Source organism: Myotis nattereri (genome assembly GCF_964212035.1).
Source record: "Myotis nattereri genome assembly, chromosome: 1".
Lineage (NCBI taxonomy): Eukaryota > Metazoa > Chordata > Mammalia > Chiroptera > Vespertilionidae > Myotis > Myotis nattereri.
The window spans coordinates 141,045,709-141,073,247 of NC_138075.1; the positions used below are offsets into that span (position 1 = coordinate 141,045,709).

The 27,539-nt window shown below is 42.1% G+C and overlaps 3 protein-coding genes and 2 pseudogenes across 10 annotated transcripts in view; 1 reads left to right on the plus strand and 4 right to left on the minus strand.

Moving 5' to 3' along the window:
- ABI1 (abl interactor 1) overlaps window positions 1–27,539 on the plus strand; it is a gene marked incomplete at its 5' end in the record, with an annotated part of 95,806 nt that overhangs the window by 19,479 nt on the left and 48,788 nt on the right. For 3 of the 6 annotated variants that reach the window (XM_081093238.1, XM_081093239.1, XM_081093242.1), the window contains one exon: window positions 23,983–24,150. The exons of the other annotated variants lie outside the window; for them this stretch is intronic. In XM_081093238.1, the coding sequence (XP_080949364.1) occupies window positions 23,983–24,150 (168 nt within the window). The remainder of the gene's footprint in view (window positions 1–23,982; window positions 24,151–27,539) is intronic. 6 annotated transcript variants of the gene reach the window in all.
- On the minus strand, window positions 17,037–17,616 carry LOC308529638 (cytochrome c-like; annotated as a pseudogene). Its single transcript has 2 exons — window positions 17,360–17,616; window positions 17,037–17,083 (listed from the first exon to the last, which is right to left on the minus strand). The product of its transcript is annotated as a cytochrome c-like (transcript).
- On the minus strand, window positions 18,024–18,550 carry LOC308529648 (putative ribosome biogenesis protein RLP24; annotated as a pseudogene). Its single transcript has one exon. The product of its transcript is annotated as a putative ribosome biogenesis protein RLP24 (transcript).
- On the minus strand, window positions 26,204–26,398 carry LOC308528012 (H/ACA ribonucleoprotein complex subunit 3-like; the record flags this gene model as incomplete). Its single annotated transcript, XM_081103472.1, has 1 exon — window positions 26,204–26,398. One exon carries the CDS (start codon window positions 26,396–26,398, stop codon window positions 26,204–26,206), a length of 195 nt encoding a protein of 64 aa, XP_080959598.1.
- LOC308534051 (Purkinje cell protein 4-like protein 1) lies at window positions 27,112–27,468 on the minus strand. Its single transcript, XM_081112335.1, has one exon. It carries the CDS (start codon window positions 27,395–27,397, stop codon window positions 27,188–27,190), a length of 210 nt encoding a protein of 69 aa, XP_080968461.1. The 5' UTR covers window positions 27,398–27,468; the 3' UTR covers window positions 27,112–27,187.

Consider the following 27,539-nt stretch of genomic DNA (forward strand, 5'->3'; position numbering starts at 1 on the left):
ATAGAAACATCAGTGATGAGAGAGAATCATTAATTGGCTGCCTCCCGCACGCCCCCTACTGGGGATCGAGCCCACAACCCAGACGTGTGCCTTTGACTGAAATCATCCTGGGACCCTTCAGTCTACAGGCCAACGTTCTATCCACTGAGCCAAACTGGCTAATTCTTTAGCTCAGTGTCATCAAGGATTCTTTTGTTTTCCTCCTCATATTGGCAGGATGGTAGAGAGGTTTTATTAGCCTTATTCTTAGTGTCTGCAAGATAGTTGCAGAAAAAATGTTACGTGTTTATCTGGAAATGTCACAAAATGAGAGCACAAATCATAATCCAACTATTAACATGCTGATTTATCTGGTGAGTTAGTTTGTATAGGTACTTAATTATACCAAACAAAATTAGATTCTGCTGTATATACAGATATATATTCTGTTGGTTTTTTCTCCATTAAGATTATATGAAGAGAATTTGCTTAGTTAAAATCATTTTTTCTGATTATTGAAAAAACTCGATACAGAAAAACATAAATATTAAATCACCCATATTTGACCACCCAGAGGTAACTACTAATATATTGGTAAATTTTCTTTTAGATGGTTTTTGTTTGTGTGTCCATTCTGCACATTTCTTTTTTTAAAAAAAGCAGGCCTATAATTATTTTATAACCTCCTTTTATTACTGAATATTTTATATACCTTGTGGTTCATACTCATGCTTCTTTTCTTCACTCTCAGCCCATACCTGTGGCCTTAAGAGGAGTTTCAGTTGACTGAGGCAGAAAAAACTTAATCCCTACTTTACAAATTGTTCTACATCATATGCTGGTACCATCTGAAGATGGCTATCTGTAGCACTGTCTCCATACGCAGTGATGACTCAGAAGTGCAGTGTTGAAAGGAAATTCTTCCAGTGGGTAGAACTTGGAGCAGTGTTTCTAGTTGTTCATTTTGCCTAGAAAGAGAGATAATTAGAGATGTAGACCCCTTCTGATTTGTGGCAGTAGCTACTTGTTTAGGTAATTCAGTATGGACTTGGAAGGAACATAATTGGAAGTATGTAGATACCTTTTTGAACGGACACAGTAATATTTGTATTTGGTGTGAATGTCCATCAAAGAGCAACCTCAGCAAAGAAGGACCTTAATAATCAGGTGGATGTCACCTCTGGATTTCATCCTCTTTCCCCATCCATCTCTATCCAGTGGGCTCATGAAAAAAGGACCTCATGGTGGCAGGTATGGAGGTTGTACATATGCTCAGCAAAACGGACTTCCACTCACCAACACCAACCTGGCTACCTTTACTGCTGAATGACCACTTTGCCAATAGCACAGAGCCAATTTTAACCCCCAGAGATTGCACCATTTTTCTAGGGACAAGCTAGATATCTGGTGGCGGGTGGCTTTTATTGAATTACCTTCATAATGGAAAGGATACCACTTTGTTCTCCCTGAAATAACTACCTACTCTGGGTATGGATTTGCCTTCCCTCCCTGCTCTGTTTCTGTCAAAACTACTTGTGACTTTCAGAATGCCTCAATTATGTCATGGTATTTCATATCACATTATTTCTGACCAGGCAGTTCATTTTGTAGCAAGTGGAATACGGCATTGGGCTCATGTTTGTGGAATCCTGTTCTTACCATGTTCCCCATTGCCACTTTTTGCTGCACAGGATGATCCTCCAACCAACTGAATCATAAAGGCCATGGCTCTGGGTTTTTTTTCCTGTTATAAACAAAGATGGTATGGCCATTCTTAAACATATAGTTTCTTTGATTAGGTCTTTTATTTCTTTGGAGTAAATTCCTAGAAGTGAAGACTATATCTATTTTAAAGAACTGTGATACATACTGTCTAATTGCACCCTTCGGCATTATGTGAAAGTGCTTGTCCAAGATACACTCTTGATCATCATGGATCTTTCAGTTTAATTCTTTTTTTTTTGATGAACTTTATTTCTTTTTATTTATTTTTTAAAAATTTCTTTATTGATTAAGATATTACGTATTAGTTTAATTCTTTTAAGATAATATGGGAAAATAATTTATTAAATGGGAATTAATGGGAGGAAGTGAATGCCTTGAACTGAGTATGAGATACTTAAACTTGTTACTAATTTTGTGTTTAAATGTAGTTGCTCTTTCTAAAACTGGGTTTTTACAAGTTTTGCATTAAGCCTGTTTTTAAAATTATTAGTCTTGTAGTATGGTGCAGGATGGTAAAGAAGTTTGTCTGGGATAAGTGTCATTGACATAGGTTATAATTATGATAAAACTTAAAATTTCAGAGTCTAATTATCTAGTTATTAAGAGATGCCTTGCCCTTACCGGTTTGGCTCAGTGGGTAGAGCGTTGGCCTGCGGACTGAAGGGCCCCAGGTTCGATTCCGGTCAGGGGCATGTGCCTTGGTTGCGGGCACGTTCCCAGTGGGGAGTGTGCAGGAGGCAGCTGATCCATGTCTCTCTCTCTCTTATCGATGTTTCTAGCTCTCTATCCCTCTCCCTTCCTCTCTGTAAAAAAATCAATAAAAATATATTAAAAAAAAAAGAGAGATGCCTTATGAATATAAATTGACTTGTAAAGGTATAAAACATTTTTATATTAGGGTTGAATTTGGAATTTTATATAATGGGTATATTAGCTATTGATTGTTTGTGTTCTTTAATTAAAGAAGAGACTGTGTTACAACTCCACTTCCTGTCCATTAAAGAAAAAACTGACACAGCCTTGGCCAGGTAGCTCAGTTGGTTAGAGCATTGTCCTGATATGCCAAGTTTGTAGGTTCAATCCCCAGTCTCAGGGCACATACAAGAAATCAACCAATGAATGCATAAATAAGTGGAACAATACATAGATGTTTCTCTCCATTTCTGTCTCCCCTCTCCCCCCATCCCCTTTCTCTCTTAATAAAAAACAAACACAAAACTGTGACATAGCAGGCAACAGAGACATCCCTTAGATTTTGTCTGAAATGAAAGGGTTCATGCTAAGTGGGAGGTGGTAAGGAGGAGCTGTGCTGAAGCTCACAATGACTAGATTTCAACCTGAGTTGTTATGAAAAAAGTAGTATTCTTTTTGCTGGATATTTGCCATAACCTGGTGGTTTTTTTTTTTTATTTAGTTTTCACTTTTATTGGAATGGAAATTGTGTTGAAGAAAATTAAGTCATTTTAATATTAGCTGTTACTAGAGGCCTGTTGCACGAAAAGATTCGTGCAACAGGCCTTCCCTTCCCCTGGCTGCCTACACCCGTTTTCCTTCAGCACCAGGGACCCAGGCCTTCACTCCGGCCAGAGCCGCCTCCAAAGCCTTCCGCTCCGCCAATTTGGCCTACATATGCAAATTAATCATCATCTTTGTTGGCGGTCAATTTGCATATCTTGCTGATTAGCCAATGGGAAGCATAGCGAAGGTACGGTCAATTACCCTGTTTGTCTATTATTAGATAGGATTGAGTGTATCTATACCTTAATCCCCATGATTACATATTTAATAGGTTTGTCAGTAGTGAACCAGCATTTGGTCTGTGCACTCTTTTTTCCCCAATTCTCTCATCCCTCACCACAAAGTGATGGATTCCTTCTGGAATTTTTCTCAGATCTCAAGCCAACCAAACCTTTAGGTTAGCTTTCAGCAAAGTAGATGTTTTTTGTTTGGTACTTTAATAGTATATGAAACTCTTCCTGTTACAGGTGTTAAGACTTGAAACTTAAATCTTTGCCATCAGCATTAACATATATTTTTTTCAAAGGGGCCCTTAAACCAAGAGGTTTATATGTGTTCCTTATATACTGTATTTAATCAATTCTAAGAAACTTTCTCCTCCCACATTTAAACATTTTTGAAATTGGGATGCTTTTACAATTAATGGTGTTCTTAAAAAGCTGTCAGCCAGGCAGCAGTTGTCATTGTACTTGCATGAACTTGATTGTTTTTGCTGGTGGTTTAACTGGATTATTGTAACCTGTCAGATTATTGTAACCTGTCAACAGACCATTTGGGGACCATTTGAAGAACGAATAGAGTCCTGCCTTTTGTCTTAAAAAATATTTTTTTGGCACCTGCTGGTAAGATTAAGCCAGCACCAGCATAAAAATTTGCAATGTTGTCAGCAGCTTAGCAGATAGTCCTGGAAATAATTGTGGAGCCTTATTTTATATACTAGAGGCCTGGTGCACAAAATTCATGCACTGGTAGGGTCCATAGGCCTGGCCTGTAGTCAGGGCCGATCAGGTTCCTCTCCTCCCCACCTCCCTACCTCCTCCTTCCCTTGCTCCCTCAGCACCCCACCTCTGCTCTGGTTGCTCGCCATTTTTCATGCCGTCCCCTGGTGGTCAGGGCACATTATAGCGAGTGATTGAACTCCTGGTCTCTTGGTCGAACTCCCGAGGGGACACTTGCATATTAGCCTTTTATATATATAGATTTGTGTGGCTTTATTTTTGGCATTCATGATTAAATCTTTATTGGCATGACTTGATTGGCAGTCACCACTATGTTTATTCAGGGCTTGACTAACCATTTCTATTTCCATCTTATGCCTCAGAAACTTCGCTTAGTAATGACTGGAAGAAGCATTGGGAAGGGGGACTTCTATATGGAGCCTTATTTTATTTTTTTAAAAGATTTTTAAGAATTGATATTTAGAGAGAGAGGAGGGAGGGGGAGAGAGAAACATCAGTAGGCTATCTCCTGCACACCCCTGGATTGAGCCCCAAACCCAGGCGTGTGCCCCCAGGAATTGAACTGGCAATCTTTTGGTGCATGGGATAATGTGCAGCCACCTGAACCATGCCATCCAGAGCTGGAGCCTTATTTTATTTTTATTTTTTTCATTGATTTTTAGGGAAAGTGGGAAGGGGGAGGAAGGGAGAGTGGGAGGGAGGAGGGAAGAGAGAGAGAGAGAGAGAGAGAGAGAGAGAGAGAGAGAGAGAGAGAGAAACATTGATGTGAGAGAGACACATTGATGGTTGCCTCCTGAGTGTGCCCCAATTTGGGGGTTGGGGAATGAACTGCAACCCTTTGGTGCTCAAGCCACTGATCCACAATGGCCATGGCTGGAGTCTTATTTTAAAAGATGTATTACCCACTCTGGGAGGGTAGCTCAATTGGTTAGAGAAGTGGTTGGCAACCTGTGGTCCGTGAGGTTCGAAAGATTGGCAACTGCTGGTTTAAGGGAATTTTTGGAGCAGCAGTCACCAACCGGTGGTCTGCGGACCACTGGTGGTCCGTGAGGTCCGAAAGGTTGGTGACCGCTGGGTTAGAACATTATATTAATACACCAAGGTTGTGGGTTCAATCCCCAGTCAGAGCACATACAAGAGGCAATCAATAAATGCATAAATTAGTGGAACAACGAATTGATGTTTCTCTCCTTCTTTCCCTTCCCCTCTCCCCTCTCTCTCTAAAAATCAATTTTAAAAAAGTGTCATCTAAAGTTCACAGTGAAAAGTTCACAGCATCAGCTAAATGGTGTGTGTATATATATATTTTTCAGTCCTCACCCGAAGACATTTTTTCCTGATCTCTAGAGAGAGTGTAATCTTTAGAGATCAATGGAAAAGAGACACATTGACCGGTTGCCTCCTGCACATTCCTCAACCAGGGCTGGGGATCAAACCTGCAATGGAGGTATGTGCCCTTGACCAGAATGGAACTTGGGACCCTACAGTCCACAGGCTGATGTTCCAACCACTGAGCCAAACCGGCTAGGGCTAAATGGTATTCTTGCCACTATTTAATCTGAATCTCATCATGAGGGAACATACACATCTAGATTGTAAAACTTTCTATATCTATAGTGTAACTGGCCTGGATTTTAAGAAAAGAGATTAGGACTGGAGAGATTGTTCTAGATTTAAGGGAACTAAATAGCTGTGAACAGTCTTTGTTTGGACCTTGGATCATACAAAATAAAAGATGTAAAGGTTTTTTTTTCGTAAGTTGGATATATTTGAGTTATGAACTCTATAGCAGTAATGATTCTCTTTATGATCAAGAGTGACATATACAGTTCACCGTAAATAAATCTGAAAGAGGGTTTTCTATAAGTACAAAATAAAAATTCTTCTTAAGAAAGCATTCTGACATAATTGAGTTGGCAGGTTTTTCTAAGTGATAGATAAAAACGGTATATCTAACAGTAGCTGGTTTGTTGGAGTCATTCAAATACAGTATTTCTTTTGTAGATTTATGTTATTTTTAATAGATAGATTCTCATGAAATTGCTTCCATAATATAACTGGAAAAACCTTATTTGAACATTTAAAAATTCTATGGGAAAATACTGACTTTGAAAAAGTTTCTGGGAGGTTTGGATGAGAGGTAAGTTAAGTTATTAAAAAAGGATGTGGTGCCCTGGCCGGTTTGGCTCAGTGGATAGAGCATTGGCCTGTGGACTGAAGGGTCCAGGTTCAATTTCAGTTAAGGGCACATGCCTGGGTTGTGGGCTGGATCTCCAGTGGGGGGTGTGCAGGAGGTAGCCGATCAGTGAGTCTCTCTCATCATTGATGTTTCTATTTCTCTCTCCCCCTCCCTTTCTCTCTGAAATCAATAAAAATATATTTTAAAAAAATGATGTGAAATTTCTAGAAAGAGTGAGAGGAAAGGTAACGGTAGAAGCAAGATGGCAGAAAATTAAAAAAATACACGAAACCGACTCTTTTGTTACCAAGCAGTTACATCCTTTGCAGTTAGGACGAAGAGAAATTATTGCTCCTCAGAAAACCCCAGATTATTTTCAAGCCCTCTTGGCAGACTTTAAGGAAGGGTTCAAAATGAGTAAAAAAGGCATTTTAATAAAATAGTCATATTATTATTATGAAATGAATTTGTACACCGGGGGAGGGAGCCCACAGGAGGAGAGTGGCTGGCAGGCCCCGATTGGGTAATCGGGGCTGGCTGGTGGGGGGAGGGACTGCGGGAGGTTGGCGGGCCACCGGTCGTGGGAGGTTGGCTGTGGAAGCACATTGACCACCAGGGGGCAGCTCCTGTGTCGAGCATCTGCCCCCTGGTGGTCAGTGCGCATCATAGTAACATGCTCTGGTTGGTCGTAATGGTCGCTTAGGCTTTTATATATATAGATTTTATTGAATAGTCCAATACTATAGGCTATATGTTAAGTATAGGTTTCTTTTTCTATATAGGATATCTTTCAGTAAAGTAGGGCCCTAACTTAAAAGGGGGTACTCTTTTTATATTTTAAAAAAACCTTATCCGAGTATATTCTGTTGATTGGTTTGGTGGTGAGGAAATGGAGAGATAGATAGATAGATAGATAGAGACATTGATGTGAGAGAGAAGCATCGATTGGTTGCCTACATAGTGTAGCGTCCCAACTGGGTATGGAACCTGCAACCTGCAACTCAGGTAGGTGTCCCCTCTCTCCTCTTCTTCCTCCCTCCCTTTCTCTGTTCTTCCCTTTTGCTCTCTAAAAAATCAATGGAAAAAATATCCTTGATTGAGGATTAACACACACAAAGATTAGTGAAACTTAAATTTTAATGTATTTGAGATACAAAACTTAGCAAGCTTTATAAAACCAAATAAAATGTGAATTTATAAAACTAAATCTGACACCAAAGTTAAAGCACAGGTTCATGGGTTTATCATATTATTCTTTCTACTTATATATATATATATTAGACTCTATACTAATCTGGGGAATCATAAGAGATATTTATAGTTAACTGTACATGTTTTCATGTGAGTTGCTACAATTTCTAAATAATGCCATATTTTGTTTGGTCACTTAGAGGAAGTTGAATTTGAACTTGTTTTTTAACAGGGCACAATACATTGATGCCCTGATTAAAATCAGGGTCTTAATATTAACAGAATTAAAACAAGGAAAGTAGGCAACTAACATTTATTGCCATAATCATGAAGCTATTGAAAATTGCTTTTTGAAAAAGATGCTAGGGCCCTAGCCGGTTTGACTCAGTGGATAGAGCATCAACCTGCGGACTAAAGGGTCCTGGGTTCGATTCTGGTCAAGGGCACATGCCCGGGTTGTGGGCTCAATCCCCAGTGGGGGGCGTATGGGAGGCAGCTGATCAGTGATTCTCTCTCATCATTAATGTTTCTCTCTCCCTCTGCCTGCCTCCCTGAAATCAATAAAAATATGTAAAAAATAAAAAGAAAGAAAGAAAAGGAAAAGATGTGAGGGAAGAATAGCACCTGAAAAAATGCTCATTATTCAATTTTTAAAAAAGCAGTATATATGTAGCTATAGCAACCAGATGTCACTTTTTACATTCTTGTATAGATACATATATTGAAGAGACTTGAAGAAAGTACACTAAAATGTTAACACAGTCTATTGAAATGATAGGATCATGATAATTTAAAAAATATTTTTTATTAATATATTTCTCTTTTTTATGTTAAAAAATAGGCCGAAATTAAAAACCCATATTGTATTTGTTTTCATTTAGAATGTATTTCTTTTTTTAAAATAATTCTTTATTGTTGAATGTATTACATATATACCGAGTGTATTTCTATTCAGGCATAGTTATGACAAGGATTTTTTTTGTGTGTGTCTCTTTTGGGGTTCAGGTATTTTCATGTAAGAGAAAGAGGGAGAAAGATTTTTCCAGTGGTAATTGGTGAAGGTGGAGACTCTGATGGAGAGGAAATATGGTTAAAGGTAGATACATGTATAGAGAGATTGCTTATGGGTAGTAATTTCCACTTTAGATAGTAAAAAGAAAGAGATTACTTTGCTTGTATAGTCAGTCACCTTGAGGGATAAGAAAAGGACTTACAGGAGTTGATGTTACTTGAAAAGGTTCTTCACTCCAGCTAGCAGATCCTGACTCAGTAAAGCTTGGTTTCCACAGGTAGTTAGGGGGGAAGAACAGAGAGCTGGTTTTATGTATAGACTTTCATAAAATTCAATTATCTAAGGAATTTCCTGTTTAGTTGTTGGCTACATTGTTTATTTTGAGTTTAGTTCCTTTAAATAGTTAACATTTTCATTTAGAGCTAAATATATTTATTTCCATTCTAATCAAACTTCATCATTGGCATAAGAGGAGTGGCAAATGGATTTCATATCATGTGTCACCTCCTAGTGATTAGTTAAGAGTGTTTAGACTGCTATAATTGATTAACAATGTTTGTTTTAGCTGCTTGGAGAAATTCTGGCTAATTGTCTAGCTTATAATCCACTTTGTATGATTCTTGGACCATACAAAGGCTGCTTGGTAGTTATACAGTAAAAGCATGAAAGAGTGAGGGAGACCAACTATTGGATACTAAACTTACAAACCTAAAATAAGTGACAACAACCATCCCTGTATAGATTAACTTTTGACTTTTAGTAGAGGACATTAACTGTGACTATACTATACTCTCCAGTAAGGTAGTCACAATCCACATATGGCTATTGAGCATCCTATCTAATAAAGAGGTAATATGCAAATTAACCCTCACACCATCACAAGATGGCTGCCTATGACCAGGCCGGCAGGGGGGTTAGTGAGGGATGACCAAACAGCTGAATAAGCAGGCTGCATGGGGTGACCAGGCCGGCAGGGGGGCTTAGTGAGGGATGACCTAATGACTGAACAAGCAGGCTGCGTGGGGAGACCAGGCCAGCAGGGGGGAGCAGTTGGGATGACCAGGCCGGCAGAGGGGGCAGGTAGGGGTGACTAGGCCAGGGGGGAGTAAGTTGGGGGTGACCAGGCTGGCAGAAGGGGATAGTTGGGGGCGACCAGGCCAGCAGGAGAGGCCATAAGGGGTGACCAGGCCGGCGGAGGGGGGTGGGGTGTTAGGAACAACCAGGCCAGGAGGGAAGGGGCAGTTGAGGGCAACCTGGTTGGCAGCAGGGGGCAGTTAGGGGTGACCAGGCCAGCAGGGGGGGCAGTTAGGGGCTACCAGACCAGCACGCATAGGCAGTGAGGGGCTATCAGGTTGGCAGGGGGGAGGGCACTTAGGGGCGACCAGGCAGGCAGGCAGACAGGTGAGCTATTAGGAGCCAGCGGTCCAGGATTGTGAGAGGAGGCCCGATCCCCGGGATCGGACGTAAACCAGCAGTCGGATATCCCCCAAGGGGTCCCGGATTGGAGGGGGTGCAGGCTGGGGTGAGGGGACCCTAACCCCCTTGCACGAATTTCGTGCACTGGGCCTCTAGTTTTACAGTATGCCTAGTTTGATTGAGAAAATGAACTTAAATTTTATTTAACTATATTTTAAATTTAAATGTGAAATGGAAGCAGTGTAAAATACTATTTTCTGTTAAACATAACTTTGTTGTTTTTGTAGGACTACATTTTATATTAACTATTGCATGAGACATGCATGAGACGTTTTTATTTCTAGGCCTGTAAGTATCACCCATTTCTGCTATCATTGCATTGAGAACACTTAGCAATTAGGGAAGCTGGGAAATAAAGAGTAAGTTTATGTTCTGGTGGAAGGGAGAATACATTTTAGTACAAAGCTAACAGGTTGTCCTCTACTCATGAAAGAAAAAAATAAACTGTGCAATGTGTAGCCAATACACTGAAAACAAGGAAACAGACAGGTGAAGCTCTAGAATACAATGAATAACTGAAAATAACCGAGTCTCACTCAAGATTAAAGATTACCAAGTCTAGATTGGTAAGCAAACTAATAATAGATGTTACTTCCTTAGCCTCATGAAGGGCATGTGCAGAAAAACCTACATTTGATGTTTTAATGACAAAAGATTGAATGTATTCCCTCTAATGTTAGGAACAACTACTTCTATTTAACAATAACGAAATTCGCCCCTGTGAACGAAATTCGTACACTTGGGGAGGGGGAGGGGTTCCCCAGGCTGGCCTGTGCCCTCACAATGTGGGAGCCCTGCGATTGATCTCCCCAAAGAGGTAGGCCCCGCCCAACCATCTGGGGCTCCTCGATGGATTGCCCTAAAGAGGTAGGCTGGAGTCGCCGGGACCTGCCTCAGTGCCGCGCATGCAGTGTCAAGTCCCTGCCCACTCACACGCGCCCGCTGCTCATGCAGCCTTCTGGTGATTGATTGTTACAGCATGAGGGCATCATGGCGTGAGGGCGTGATGCTCACATAGGATTTTATTAGTATAAATTGAACTGGAGTTTCTAGCCAGTGCAATAGACCAAGAAAAAGAAACCAGGTATACAGATTGGAAAGGAAGAGGTAAAATTGTATTTATTTACAAGCAGCATGACTTTTTAGGGAAGACCGTTGTAATTGATTTAACTACTGATTGGTATCTACAAAAGGAAGCTACAGTTAATAAGGGAATTCAGCACTGTTGTAGGATTGAAAGATCAATATTCCAAAGTGAGTTGTATTTCTATATGTAATGAATAATTGGCAATTGAAATTATAAAAACAGTCTTCTTCATGATACAGTCAAAAAGTATGAAATATAACAAAATGGTCTGCAACTGGTACATAAAAACTATAAAGCTTTGTTGAAAAATTTAAGAGACTAGAGTTATTAAATCTAGTAGTTTTAAATGTATGCAGCAGTGAAAAAGAAAAACCTCTCATCCTTTGAGACAGCATGGAGGGACCTGGAGAATATCAGTCAGAGAAAGACAAGTATCACATGATCTCACTTGTGTGGAATCCAAGTAACAAAATAATCTAATGAAAGGAGTGGATCCAGAGACATGGAAGCATGGAACAGAGTGCAGAATCTCAGAGGGAAGGTTGTGGGGGAGGGTGGGCAGGTGGGAGGTAATCAGCCAAAGACCTTTATGCATATACTAGAGGCCCGGTGCACAAAAATTTGTGCACTCGGGGGGTAGGGGGGTCCCTCAGCCCGGCCTGTGCCCTCTCGCAGTCTTGGACCCCTCAGGAGATAACGACCTGCTGGCTTAGGCCTGCTCCCGGGTGGCAGAGGGCAGGCCCAATCCCTAGGTGCAGCCTCTGGTCAGGCTCAGAGCAGGGCCGATTGGGGAGTTGGGGCGCCGCCCCATCATGCGCAGAGCAGGGCAGATTGGGAGGTTGTGATGACACCCTCAGTCACACTCAGGGTAGGGCCAGTTGGGGGTTTGGGGCACCGTCCCCTGTCACACTCAAGGCAGGGTCGATGGGGAGGTTGTGGCGCCACCCCGTCAGGCACAGAGCAGGGCCAATCAGGGGGTTGGGACGCTGCCCCCGTCACACACAGAGCAGGGCCCATCAGGGGGTTGGGGCACCGCCACTCTCACATTCAGGGCAGGGCCGATGGGGAGGTTATGGCTCTAACCCATCACACACAGAGCAGGGCCCATTGGAGTTGGGGAGCTCCCCCCTATCAGGCACAGAGCAGGGCTGCTCAGGGGGTTGGGGCCCCGCCCCCTGTCACACACAGAGCCGCAGGGCGATCAGGGGGTTTGGGCGCTGCCCCCTGTCACGCTGATCCCGGTGCCGGGAGGCATATTACCCTTTTACTATATAGGGTAGAGGCCTGGTGCATGGGTGGGTGCCAGCTGGTTTGCCCTGAAGGGTGTCCTGGATCAGGGTGGGGGTCCCCACTGGGGTGCCTGGCCAGTCTGGGTGAGGGGCTGAGGGCTGTTTTCAGGCTGGGGGTGACTGAAGTTCCCAACTGCTCCTTTTTTTCTTTTTTTCTTTTTTTATTCTGTGCCAGCTTTACCTTGAGGCTTGACTCCAGCTCTTAGGCCTCCCTCCGGTGCAGAAAGTAGGTTTCTGGCCTTTGCTTACAATGTTGCGAATCTGCTGGCTGAAGTCTGGCGGTATTTGTTACAATGTTTCTTAAACTGCCCGCTCAGAGGCCTGCAGCTGCAGGCGGGGAACCTTGGTTTCCTCAAACGATAGTCCTTCACTGAGGCAAGCAAGCCTCATGTTAGTTTCAAGCTGCCTGGCTGCCGGCTGCCATCTTGGCTGACAGTTAATTTGCATATCTCGCTGATTAGCCAATGAAAAGGGTAGCGGTCGTACGCCAATTACCATGTTTCTCTTTTATTAGTGTAGATGTATGGTCTGTGGACACAGACAATGGGGCATGGCGGGGGGGTGGGGGGGCAGGCTTGGTCTATTGCACTGTGTAATACTTTCAACAATAAAGAATTATTTAAAAAAGTAAAATAAAATAATCAGCCATTTCCATACTTTTCTAAGACTCAGAAATTTGATTAAAGGAACAGTATATCAATGTTTGTTTCTAATAACATTTATAAGTTAAAAAATAAATAAAGGAGACCTGAGTAATAGGAGAGGGTTACTTTGTTCATGGGTTGGAAGATTTAATATTGTTAAGATGAAAGTTTTCCTTAAGTTGATATATAGGTTCAATACAGTCTCAGTCAAAATTTCCTCGGGCTCCTTTGTGGAAATTGACAAGCTGATTATAAAGGTTATCCAGAGCAATCTTGAAAAAGAAAAACAAGTCTGGGGAACTGACTTAAAGAATTACGATAGCTGCCCTGGCTGGTTTGGCTCACTGGATAGAGCGTCGGCCTGGGGCAGGGGTCCTCAAACTGTGGCCCGCCGAAAACATTTATCCGGCCCCCTGGGTGTTTTTGCCGCCGCTGCCTGTCCTGCTTAGCAGCCGACTTGTCCCGGGCCCACAGTGCGCATGTGTGGAATGTCTGAGGGTTAGTGAACTGGCCCCCTGTTTAAAAAGTTTGAGGACCTCTGGGCTCTGGGGACTGGAGGGTCCTGGGTTTGATTCCGGCCAGGGGCATGTGCCTTGGTTGCGGGCACATCCCCAGTGGAGGGTGTGCAGGAGGCAGCTGATTGATGCTTCTTTCTCATCAATGTTTCTGGCTCTCTGTCCCTCTCCCTTCCTCTCTGTAAAAAATCAATAAAATATATTTTAAAAAAAAAGAATTACGAAAGCTATAGTAATCAATACAGTGTAGTGCTGGATGAGACTTAGCAGATATATCAATAGAACCCCAAAGTGCCCCAAAATAGACCCACACCCATGCAACTAATTGATTTTCGAGTAAAGAGATAGTCCATTGAAGAAAAGATAATCTTTTCAACAAATGATGGCAGAACACTTGAGTATTTATATGCAAGGAAAGAATTTTGACCATCATCCTAACCTTATACCTTATGCAATAAATTAATATGAAATACATCGTAGATATAAGTGCAAGAGCAAAAATTATAAAACTTCTAGGAGAAAGCATGACAGATTTTAGTGACCTTGATTGAATTTGGAAAATAATTTTTTTTTTTTTTTTTTTTTTAAATATATTTTATTGATTTTTCACAGAGAGGAAGAGAGAGAGATAGAGAGTTAGAAACATCGATGAGAGAGAAACATCGACCAGCTGCCTCTTGCACATCTCCCACTGGGGATGTGCCCGCAACCAAGGTACATGCCCTTGACCGGAATCGAACCCGGGTCCCTTCAGTCCGCAGGCCGACGCTCTATCCACTGAGCCAAACCGGTTTCGGCTGGAAAATAATTTTTAAAATAAGACACAAAAATTATAAAATATAAAAGGAAAAAAATGATAAATTAGACTTCATCAACAGAAAAACATTTTCTTTTCAAAAGACTACAGACTGAGAAATATTTGCAAAACCTGACAAAAGATTTGCATAAGGAACTCAATAGGAAGGCAAACAACTTAGTTAAAAAATGGGCAAAAGATTTGAACAAAAAAAAAAAAAAAAAAAAAAAAAAAAAAAGATTTGAACAGAAACTTTATCAAAGAAGAATTGGATGGTACAAAGGTTTTGAAAAGATACTCAACATTATGAATTGAAGGAGAAATGGAAATGAAAACCAAAATGAGATATCATTATGTACCTATTAGAATGGTTAAAATTAAAAAGACTGACCATAGCAAATATTGCCAAGGATGTGGAGAAACTAGAACTTACATACATTGCTGGTGGGAATGCCAAATGGGACCACTATCTGGGAAAATAGTTTGGCAGTTTCTTACAATGTTAATTTAAACATGTACAATATTTAACTTACTATGGACTTAGCAGTTCTACTTCTAGATATTTACCTAGGTATCGCCCAAGAGAAATGAAAACATGTCCACACAAAGACTTGGACTCAAATATTCATAGCAGCTTTATTCAGAGTAGCCCCAAACTGGAAGCAACCCACATGTTTATCAGCTGATGAGTGGATAAGCAAATTGTGCTCAACACATACAATGGAATATTACTTAGTAATAATAAGGATGAATTTTGAGGGCAGTATGCTAAGTGAAAGAAGCCAAGCACAGAGCACTATATACTTTTGATTCCATTTATATGATACTCTAGAATAGGCAAAACTGTAGTGTAGAAAGTAAATTAGTGGTTTTCCAAGGTCCAGAGGATGGGGAATTGATTGTAAAGGACATGAGGGAAAAGTTCTTTATCATGCTTATGCTGGCGGTTACACTACTGTGTGTATTTGTTAAAACACATCGAATTGCATATTTAAATTTTCTTTTTAAGTATTAAGTATATATTTTCTTTAAATATATCTCCTACTTCAGTAGTACGTATGGGTGAAGTTATCTTCTCTCAAGTAATTGATACTTCATACCCGTGTTTAGTACTTTTAAATAAATATGTAGACACTTACTGTAGAGATGATTTTATGTGCAAATAATGTATAGACATTCTACCCATTCGATTTTCCAAAAACAATTACCTTTTTAAAAGAAAAGCACACCACGGATTTTAAAAGGCTTTGGATTCCTCTGCTTCTACATTGCTGAGCTGGAAAAATAAAGCTTGTTTTACTAGGAATCTCAAGTTAGAATTTTCTCCAAAGTGGAAATGATAGACCATAGTGCCATTTCAGAAACAGACTGTTCAGCTTTCACCCCAACATCCACAATTGCCAGGTTAAAATAGTCAAACCAGACTATTTAAAATAATCCAAGAGAATTGGGCTTCAATATATGAGGCCACTATGTTCCTTCTAAGATGTTAATAAACCAAAACATGAAATACTGAAATCAAAACAAAGGATATGAGTACTTAAGGGTAATTATCATACTGACTGTTAGTTCCTTGTTATATCTCTCATTCTATAATGTTAGTAAAGGGAATATTTTGACTGCAAAGAAAATTTTATTTTATATATCACTAGCCATAAATTTTTGTCATTAGTTATTACATAAATGCTGCCTAGTGCCATTATCCAAGTGGCATAATACTTTTATGTCCATAATTTACTTCTGTATTTACAGAATTTTCATGATTTACATAAGTACATCAGTGAAGGTTTAACATTGAAATACAATCTAGCATCCATAATATCTGATATTTTGCAGATAGCAATGTAGGAGATGTATTTTTTTAAGTGTTAAATACTCTTTATTTGGTATTTACACATAAGCCACTAAAATGCCTTCCATTCAGTAAAAGGCAACAGTTTAGATGCAGGGAATTTTAATTAAATTGGTATTGTTGGGACCAATAAGATAAAATGGTCACTGCCAGCTTATGTGCAGCCCTTGCCTTTTAACAGGCTAATGAACACAGCTTGAAACAAGCGAGTCTTGCAGGTCTAAGAGACAGTGAAGGGACATCCTTAGAATTTAAACATATTAATACATATTAATACAAGTTATGTAAATCTCTAAACCAATCTCCTATAGGTTTTGAGGTGGCACTCACCACCTCTATGAAAAGTTGAACAGTACCAGTCAAGTCCAATCATATTTTTAGGAGAACCAAATACCATCAAAGCTTAAAAAGCTGACCATATTCATTTTAAAAAATATATATATTTTATTGATTTTTTACAGAGAGGAAGGGAGAGGGATAGAGAGTTAGAAACATCGATGATTGAGAAACATCAGCTGCCTCCTGCACGCTCCCTACTGAGGATGTGCCCACAACCAAGGTACATGCCCTTGACTGGAATCGAACCTGGGACCCTTGAGTCTGCAGGCTGACGCTCTGTCCACTGAGCCAAACTGGTTAGGGCCTGACCATATTCATTTAACCACAAGCCAAACTTGTTTAAATCAAGACTGCCCCGAAGAAATGCTCTATCAGTCATTCATGATGTGAATTCTGATGTATGAGGTCAGTTTAAATATGGTACACATAAAGAAAGTCATGAGACATTTGTAGTAAACAAGGTAGTGGCCAACATTTACTCATTGGTAGCTTTTTTGAGATAAGCTATAAAGTCTGCCCTTTCTGCAGTCTTCTTTTTTTAATTTTTTGTTAATCCTCACCTGAGGATGTTTTCCATTGATTATTTTAGAGAGTGGAAGGAAGGAGGAGAGACACAGAGAAAGAAACATCTATGTGAGAGAGACACATTGATCGGTTGCCTCCTGCTCATGTCCCAGGTGGGGCCGAGGATTGAGCCTGCAACCGATGCATTTGTCCTTGACTGTAATCAAACCCAGGACCCTTCAGTCTGTGGGCCAGCACTCTATCCACTGAGCCAAACCAGCTAAGTCTCTGCACTCTTCATAGTGCTAGTGAAGATCATTTTTGTTTCAGGGAAGTACTTCTTGGGATTCTCCAAATACTCCATGAGTGTAACCTCTCCCCAGGTGGTACCTTTGTTCTTGTTGGCATCTGTGTAAGAAAATCTAAGGGCCTGAACTGTCTTTTGCCCAAATAGACTGTGGAGATTGCCCAGTCTTGTGCTTGCCTCCCTTTTCCACAGTATGGCACTGGGTACACTTCTGAACAAAAATCTTGGCCTCAAGCTCACCCATTTTTAAATTGCTCTTTGGTCGCACGCAAGGAGACTCTCTCGCAACATCCTGCTCTCTTGGAGTTGTATTTTTTAAAAAAATATTTTTATTGATTTCAGAGAGGAAGGGAAAGAGAGAGAGAGTGATAGAAACATCAGTGATGAGAGAGAAATGTTGATTGGCTGCCTCCTGCACACCTCCTATTGGGGATCGAGCCTGCAATCCCGGGCATGTGCCCTTGACTAGAATTGAATCCGGGATCCTTCAGTCCGCAGGCCGATGCTCTATCCACTGAGCCAAACCAGCTAGGGCCTTGGAGTTGTATTTTTAACCACTTTTCCATTTGAGTCATCTTAGGTAAAAATAAATCAATAATTTAGACTTCCTAAGTTTCTAAAGGAGATTTCCCAGTGTGCTTATAGATTTGGTTAGACAGTAAGATTGTCAGAAACAACTTCCATGTCCACATCCTCTTGTAATTTCTGTAACATTTTATCTTCCAGCTGTTTTCCGTTGCATGCAAAGGGGGCCCGGATGAGATAAGTGTTTTGCTTGCTTCTTTGATGTTCTGAACTTTCTGTAGTTCTTTATTTTTCTCCAACATGTTCATTATACATTTAGTTTGGCGTTTCTTTTTGATCTCTTCGACTCTTCATTGCATCAGCCCTTTCATTCCACAGCTTTCACTGGTATTTGACAGGTTCATTTCTACATTTTTCAAATTCAAATTAATTATTCACTGTAAGCTCTTTACCAGTTGTTTTCTGGAATGCTTCAGTCCACCTGACCTTGTGAGGGTCGAGTTTCTTTGTAAAGTTTTTATGACACTTGGATTTACAAAAACCGAAAACCTTGCAATTTTTTCGGAAAATATCATGCTGTGGCAGGGGCATATGGGCCCCAAACAGAAAATAATACTTCTTGATATACATGTTGAACTCGCGTAGATACCCATCACTCAAATACCAAATTTGAAAGGAAGCCATACTTAATTGTTTTGTATTGTATGTATTTCATACTTTAATAAGATGGTTCCTAGCATCCTCTAACTGACCAATGACTTTTTGTTTTTTTAAATTTTCTAATATTGCTACAAACTCTTAGAAATACTTTATGTATAATTCCGTTATAGTTATCCTCATTGACGTTTACTAGCACATTGTCCCATCTTTGGCCCTATAGCAGCTTATTCCAGTTGATTCCTGAGTCCTTAGGGTCTACATGACCCTAGAGTAGTCCTTGGTTCTTCTACATTCTTTGTGATATACATGTTCCAAGTGCGTATTGTACATTTCTTGTCCTGGACCTGAAGCCATCTAGGAGTTTTGGTTCCTTGCTTTGGAGAGTGGTATGAGACAATTTGAATAATAAGTGGTGCTTGTGTGGCTGCTAGATAGTCATTGTTTTTAGGCCTTTTTTTTTCTCTCCTCCCCTCCAGCTTTACTGAGGTATAATTAACCAATAAAATTGTAAGATATTTAAACTCTATGTCATGATAATTTGATATAGACATACATTATGGAAGGATTTCTCCCATCTGGTTAATTAACACATCACCTCACATATTTATATTTTTGTGTGTGTGAAAACACTTAAGTTCCATTGAGCAAATTTCAGTGATATAGTATTATCAACTATAGTTATCATGTTTTATACAGTTAGGCCTTTTCATTGGATAGAGCTAGGGTATTGATACATGATACAATATGATAAAATACAAATTGGTTTCAAACTAATACTTTCAGTTTAAATCCAGAACTACAGATTTTTTCCTTAACTTTGTCTGACATCAGAATTTCTTTTGAACCATGCCAGAAGTCTCAGTTCTTAATGACAAACATAATTAATGACTTCCTTTATGCCACATTACACAAACAACAGTCTCAGAATAATAATTTCAAAACTACCGTCAGCAGTAAAGTGATTGAAAACAGTTTCAGTTTTTTTCCCTCTTTCATTATTTTTATCCTAAGGATAAATCCCATTAAGAGAATATAATCAGCCTTGGCCGGTGGTTCTCAGTGGTTAGTGTCGGCCGGAAAACCGAAGGGTCTTGGGTTGGTTCTCAGTCAAGAGCATGTACCTGAGTTGCAGGCTGGATCCTGCACTCCAGCATGTGCGGGAGGCAACCAATCATTCTCTCTCACTCTCGCTCTCTCGCCCTTGCTCTCTTTCTCCCCCTTCCTCCCACTCTCTAAAAATAAATGGAGCCCTGGCTGGTTTGGCTCAGTGGATAAAGCGTCAGCCTGCAGACTGAAGGGTGCTCAGTTCGATTCCTGTCAAGGGCACATGCCAAGGTTGTGGGCTTGATTCCCATTAGGGGGTGTGCGGGAGGCAGCCGATCAGTGATTCTCTCTATCATTAATGTTTCTATCTCTCCCTCTCCCTTCCTCTCTGAAATTTTAAAAAAAATTATATACACACACACACACACACATATTAAAAATAAATGGAAAAAATATTCTCAGGTGAGGATTAACAACAACAAAAAAGATATAAAATTTCAATTTCAATTACTACAAATAAATAATAAAAAAGAACATACAATCAGCCTTGGCAGGTGTGGCTCAGGTGGTTGGGCATCGTCTAGTGCACCAAAAGGTTGCTGGTTGGTTGCATGCCCAGCTCTGGTAGGGGGCATGCAGGAGGCAGTTGATCAGTGTTGTGCTCTCACATCAGTCTCTTCCCCTCTCTCTAAAAAACATATACAATCAAATGACTTGCTTTAAAGTAACTTTTAGAATGTTTCCTTTCTGGTTAAGCCACTAGTTTGAATTACATGAGGCTCCTTGATTACTTTTATATTTAATTTTGGTGAATTTCTTTTTTAAAATTTAATTTAATTTCATCATTGTGTAAATTATTACATAGTTTCTAAAACAAATCTACAAATCAAAGTAATGTTTAAAGAATTTTATCCATGTTTCTTTCAACTAACCCACTCACCCATCTACACTAATAAAAGAGAAACATGGTAATTGGCGTACAACCGCTACCCTTCCCATTGGCTAATCAGGGCAATATGCAAATTAACTGTCAGCCAAGATGGCGGCCGGCAGCCAGGCAGCTTGAAACTAACATGAGGCTTGCTTGCTTCAGTGATGGAGGACTCCAGTGTTCCCCGCCTGCCTCTGCAGGCCTCTGAACCTGCAGTTTAAACATTGTAACAAACATAGAAGCTAAACAAAACCCCAGAAAACTGCCGGGCTTCAGCCAGCAGGATCGCAATATTGTAGCAAAGGCCAGAAACCTACTTTCAGCAGCGGAGGCCTAAGAGCTGGAGCCAAGCCTCAAAGCTAAAGCTGGCCCAGAAAAAAGAAAAAAAAAAAGAAAAAAAGGAGCGGTTGGGAGCTTCAGTCACCCCCAGCCTGAAAACAGCCCTCAGCCCCTCACCCAGACTGGCCAGGCACCCCAGTGGAGACCCCCACCCTGATCCAGGACACCCTTCAGGGCAAACCAGCTGGCACCCACCCATGCACCAGGCCTCTATTCTATATAGTCAAAGGGTAATATGCCTCCCAGCACCGGGATCAGCGGAGCCGCGAGGCCTCCCGGCACCGGGATCAGCATGACAGGGAGCAGCGCCCAAACACCCTGATCGCCCTGTGGCTCTGTGTGTGACAGGGTGCGGCGCCCCAAACCCCTGATGGGCCCTGCTCTGTGAGTGACAGGGGGAAATGCCCCAACCCCCTGATTGGCCCTGCTCTGTGCATGACAGGGGGTGGCGCCGTAACCTCCCCATCGACCCTGCCTTGAGTGTGACAGGGGATGGTGCCCAACCCCCCAATCGGCCCTACCCTGAGCGTGACTGAGGGTGGAATCACAACCTCCCGATCGCCCTGCTCTGTGTGTGACAGGGGGCGGCGCCCCAACTCCCCAATTGGCCCTGCTCTGAGCCCGACCAGGGGCTGCACCTAGGGATTGGGCCTGCCCTCTGCCACCCGGGAGCAGGCCAAAGCCAGCAGGTCATTATCTCCCGAGGGGTCCCAGACTGCGAGTGGGCACAGGCCGGGCTGAGGGACCCCCCTCCCCCCGAGTGCACAAATTTTTGTGCACCGGGCCTCTAGTCCTATATAATAAAAGCATAGTATGCAAATTGTCCCCTCAACTGGGAGTTGTCTGGGAGTTTGATCAGGGGGTGGGACTGGCGGGGGGTTGGGGGGGTGGTGGGGGAGGAAAGCCCTGGCTGCAGCAGCAGCAGGTGGCCAGGGGAAGGGAGGGAATACCTGGGCAGCAGCCGGCAGCCACTAGGGCCTCTAGTATGTAATAAAAAGTGTTACCTTGGCTAGTGTGTCTCAGTGTTTACAGTGCTGGCGTGTGCACTGAAGGTTCCATTCCTAGTCAAGGGCACATGCCTTAGTTGTGGGTTTGCTTCCTACCCCCGTTCTGGGAGTGCAAAAGGCAACCAATTAGTGTGTCTCTCACATCAGTGTCTCTCTTTCTCTCCTCTCTGCCTCCTTCTCTCTGTTTTCTCCCTCCCCCCTCTTTTCTACTCTCTCTGAAAAACAATGGAAAAAAATGTCCTTGGATGAGGATTAACAACAAAAAACAAACAAATGTTATGATTTACTCAAGCATATATTTTTCTATCTTCCTTTCTAGTGAAATAATAGCATTCTATAAACATATTTAATATATAATATTTTTCCTATATTTCATATCTATGATAAATTTTAATTTAGAAAATAGTTATAGTAAGATATTAACAACAATAACTAATAAAATAGAACAATTTAACAATACACTATAATAAAAGTTATGGTAACATGGTCTCTATTCATGTCTTCCATGCAAAATTTAATACCTTTTCCATCTTAACATAGTACATCATGTACTGTGGCTATAAATTTTATAGTTTGAGGTGCTATAGCAAAACTAACATGAATTTCATTTTCCTTCACAATTTCATGGATGAAAATTCATTCTTACTAGATTTTAGCAGCCTCAGTATACAATTGTTTATTAAGTCAAGAACTTTTACATTTTCACTTAAAGGAAGCACTTTACGGCTTCTCTTTGGTATATCTGAATTGCGAACATCATTATTGCTCTTTGGGACCATTAAGTAAAATAAGGGTTACTTGAACACGAGTAACTGTTTGTAAACTATTTGTTAGACTTCTGTTCCATTTTTTTTTCCTATTGATTCTTGACCTTTCTTCATTTTTAGATGATATAAATTAATGCTATCTAACCCTTTGTGATATAGTAGTAAGTTGCTACCTCCCATCCCCATCCCCAAAGACAAGTTTATTACTCATCTTTAAACTTCACTCTGAGCTTTGCTTTGAACTTTGCATACCACCTTACTCTGAGGTATAGGAGTTTGGGAAAAACTGGCGGGTAGAGAATTGGGTAATAAGAGTCACAGTAGTTTTTATGGAGATCAGAGACTTGATCATAATGGATAACAGGGAGGTTTGATTTTCAGTGGTAATTAATGTAAACAGGAATATAAGGTGGAATGGATTTAGTCCATATCATTGTTAATGGGTGTTGGTGATTTTTTTTTTTGGTTACAATTTGTTAAGTAGAACCTCAGGATGTCATCAGATGGTGAGCCAAGGTTCAATAAAAGACTGAAGGGGAAGTGAAATAGAGAAGTTTATTACTGACAGGTCCCGGAGGAGGTACACAGTATTCCTTGAGGATACACATGGAGAAGCCAATGCAGGGGTGCAGAGAGAGTGAGCAGCAGGACCTGGGCAGATGCCTTTATTAGGGTCTGTGGGTGGAGTGCTTTGGGGTTCCTAGGATAAGGCTGGATTGGTCAGTTCAAACCAAAAAGAGTGGGTTTTTTATAATCTCTAATGGGAATGGGGTCTTATCTAAGGGGAACTAAAGGGGAGGGAGCTGGGAGGCAGGGGATACTTTATCACGAGGGGTTTTGGGGGAGTCGTATCAATCGCATGTATATATTTACTTGTGATTCTTGAGGGCTATTATCTAGGGCATGTACTTGCTTAGAGGAGCTACTGTCAGTTCAAGAGCCCTTCAGGCCAGTTACCAAGGCAGCAATACTATGGAATAGTTTAAATTCTCAACAAGGGTTGGGGAGCTTGGGCAGACTTAAGGTTCTAAAGATGTAATGTGATAAATTTGTGGTTCAGGAGCTTTAAGCAACTTAGCACCACCTGTTACAGTGTGCCTCTGATGTCAATTGCTTGGTGGCTCCTTTAGTGGACCTCAGTGGACGGGCTGCTCAGGAGGGAGTAGTTCACATCTGCTGACAGGGATTTCTGCTATGGCTTTACAAGTGTCAGACTATCATCAGAATGGCCCTTTTTTTTAAATTCAATTGGGTTTTTCTATTACAAAGAACTATAACTCTGCCTTTCTATAGAATATGTGTTTAATAAATATTGGTTGTTTTTGTTCTTATTTCAGGCTACAGACAAGAGAAAAGCTTTAGAAGAGACCAAAGCCTATACAACCCAATCCCTAGCTAGTGTTGCTTATCAAATAAATGCATTGGCCAACAATGTACTCCAATTGCTGGACATCCAAGCCTCTCAGCTTCGGAGAATGGAGTCTTCCATCAATCATATCTCACAGGTAACATCTTATAAATAGCTTTAAGCAACCGGCAGCATATGTCAAAGGAGTAGATAGCCTGGGTATATGGATTCCTTACTCATTTTCTTACCGACTTACTATAGTTATTATCACTTTCAGTTTTAGCTTTGAGGTCAGTAAACCAACTCTTCTTTTTAAAAAGTTTTTGTTTGTGTGGTAAAATATACACAACATAAAATTTATCATTTCAACCATTTTTAAGTGTATAGTTCATTAGCATTAGGTATATTCACATTGTTGGGCAACCATCACCACTTACCCTATTTCTCTTATAAGATCTTTCTTGAAGTAAAGTAAATTGCACACAATTAAAGCACAGTTTTATAAAATTTGATACTTACATTATCCATGAGACCATCAGTACATTCAAGATAATGAACATCCTCCCCAAATTTCTTCATACTCCTTTGTTATCCCTCTTCATTTTCTATACCCTGTCCTCATGCTTTCTGTCACTATGGATTAGTTTACATTTTCTGAAATTTTATATAAATGAAATCAAATATTATATACTACTAGGGGCCCGGTGCACGAAATTCGTGCACTGGGGGTGTGTGTGTGTGTGTGTGTGTGTGTGTGTGTGGGAGAGTGTCCCTCAGCCCAGCCTGCCCCCTCTCACATACTGGGAGCCCTCAGGCGTTGACCCCCATCACCCTCCGATCGCCTGATCGGCCCCTTGCCCAGGCCTGACGCCTCCGCCAGAGGTGTCAGGCTTGGACAGGGGACCCCCATCTCCCCCCTATCACTGGCTCTGGCCCCCGCCCAGGCCTGAGTCCTCTGGCCCAGGAATCATGCCTGGGCAGGGGACCCCCATCTCCCTCTGATCGCTTGCTCAACCCCCAGCCCAAGCCTGACGCCTCTGACCCAGGCTTCAGGCCTGGGCAAGGGGACCATCATATCCCCCCAATCCCTGGCTCCGCCCCCCACCCAGGCCTGATGCCTCAGCCAGAGGAGTTGACCCTCATCACCCTCCGATCACCAATCACCGGATCAGCCCCTTGACCAGGCCTGAGGCCTCCAGCAGAGGTGTCAGGCCTGGGCAGGGGACCCCCAGCTCCCCGCGGTTGCAGGCTCCGCCCCTGCCCAGGCCTAACGCTTCTGGCCTAGGCGTCCGGCCCAGGCAGCGGGGACCTGCAGTGGCAGCAGGGGGCGCCGCGATTGTGGGTTTCGCTTTAGGCCCAGGCAAGGGACCCCTAGCTCCCGGGACTGCCAGCTTCGACCGTGCCCAGCTCCCATCGCTGGCTCCACCCCTACTTCCTGCTATCACTGGCCAGGGCGGCAAAGGCGCCTGATTCTCCGATCATGGCTGGGGGGCAGGGCAAAGGCGGCCCCAGGGCCGCCTTTGCCCTGCCCCCCAGCTCTTAGCTCCCCCCTGGGTTTCCGATCACTGTCAGTAGCAGGGGGCTTCTTCCTGCTTTCCCTTTCACCTCCCTGCATTGTGCCTACGTATGCAAATTAGCCGCCATCTTGTTGGCAGTTAACTGCCAATCTTAGTTGGCAGTTAATTTGCATATAGCCCTGATTAGCCAATGAAAAAGGTATCGCCGTACGCCAATTACCATTTTTCTCTTTTATTAGTGTAGATTTGTCAGGCTACTTTCAATCAGCATAATTATTTTGAGATTCATTCATATTGTATATAAAAATAGTTCACTCCTTTGTATTGCTGAGTACTATTCCATTGTTCCACATTTTGTTTATCCATTTATGGTTCTTTTTTATTTTGGAATATATTTTATTTTTATTTTTTTAAAATTTGTGCTTGTGCCATGCACTTTTTTTTTCTTTTTCAAATCATTTTAATAACGTGGCAGTCAAAATACGAAAAGCAGACTCAAACTTGTTTTTTTTAAGGGGGGGGGGTGTGCTACAATGATTGCTTCCCACAAGCATGATCTAAGGTAATGATGACACCGATTCCAAAGAGCGAGGGTGGTAAGAAGGCCTCAAGGCTCACAGACTGAAAAGCTTGGTTTCGGAAAAGTCTCAAGGGGTCGCAGGTGGCAGGAGAGACATGAAATTTAAGGGACCTTCACAGTACAGGGCGCGGCTGCTGGGTCATCAGTACCTTGAAACGTTTCTTGATGGTGACTCTGTGTTGAGAGTATTTGTCATCTGGGGAGAACCGAGCAGGATGGGCCGAGCAGGTCTGTTGTCCAATAGGATCAAACTTCTTCAGGGTATAAACCCGGTCTCCCTGTTCATTGAGGTAAGAGTGGAGAAACATCTCGCTGAAGCAGGAGGTCCCAATTCCGTCTGCACTTCTCGGTCTCCTGAGGGCCTCATGTGGTCGCCTGCCATGCACTTTTTAAAAAATATATATTTTTGCCGAAACCGGTTTGGCTCAGGGGATAGAGCATCGGCCTGCGGACTGAAAGGTCCCAGGTTCGATTCCGGTCAAGGGCATGTACCTGGTTTGCGGGCATATCCCCAGTAGGAGATGTGCAGGAGGCAGCTGATCGATGTTTCTCTCTCATCGATGTTTCTAACTCTCTATCTCTCTCCCTTCCTCTCTGTAAAAAATGAATAAAATATATTAAAATATATATATATATATTTTTATTGATTTCAGAGAGGAAGGGAGAGAGAGGGAGAGATAAAAACATCAATGATGAGAGAGAATCATTGATCGGCTGCCTGCTGCACGCCCCTCACTGGGGTTGGAGCCCACAACCCAGGCATGTGTCCCTGACCTGAATCAAACCTAGGACCCTTCTGTCCGCAGGCTGAAGCTCTATCCACTGAGCCAAACTGGCTAGGGCTGGAATATATATATATATATATATATATATATATATATATATATATATATATATTTTTTTTTTTTTTCAACTTAAAAATTAGCCTGCTATATTTGATCAAACATTTAATTAACTCACCCCTAATGCCTTGGCAGGGCCAGACCAAGTAAATGATTTTGTGGACCTCGTACGGCCCACCCGGGATAGACGGACAGAGACAAGGCGCATGGAAGCCAGAGCTGCGGAGTGTGGAGTGGGGAGGGCGAGGCCGGCACTCAGGAGCTGGGGTCCTTTTTCCTCTTCTGGAATCGCCGGAACTTGCCCTGAATGGCCAGGGGAGCCTTCTCTGTCTCCGGCGCTGTCAGGTCGATGTCCACCTCCTCCTCCCCCCCCTCGGCCTTCTTGGCATTGCAAGCTTCCCCCTTTTCCTCTGGGCCAGGTGCCTGGTTGGCTGCTGGGGATGTTTTGGTGTTAAGCTCGCTCATTTCAGCGGATGGACAAACGGGCGGACTGAGGGAGCGGTCCGCACGTGCAGCGCGGCGTGGGCCTGGGGCGACGGCGGCAGGGCTGCGGGCTGGGCACGGCTGCCTGGGAGGCGAGGAGCGTCAGTGCGGGGCCTCCGCTCCT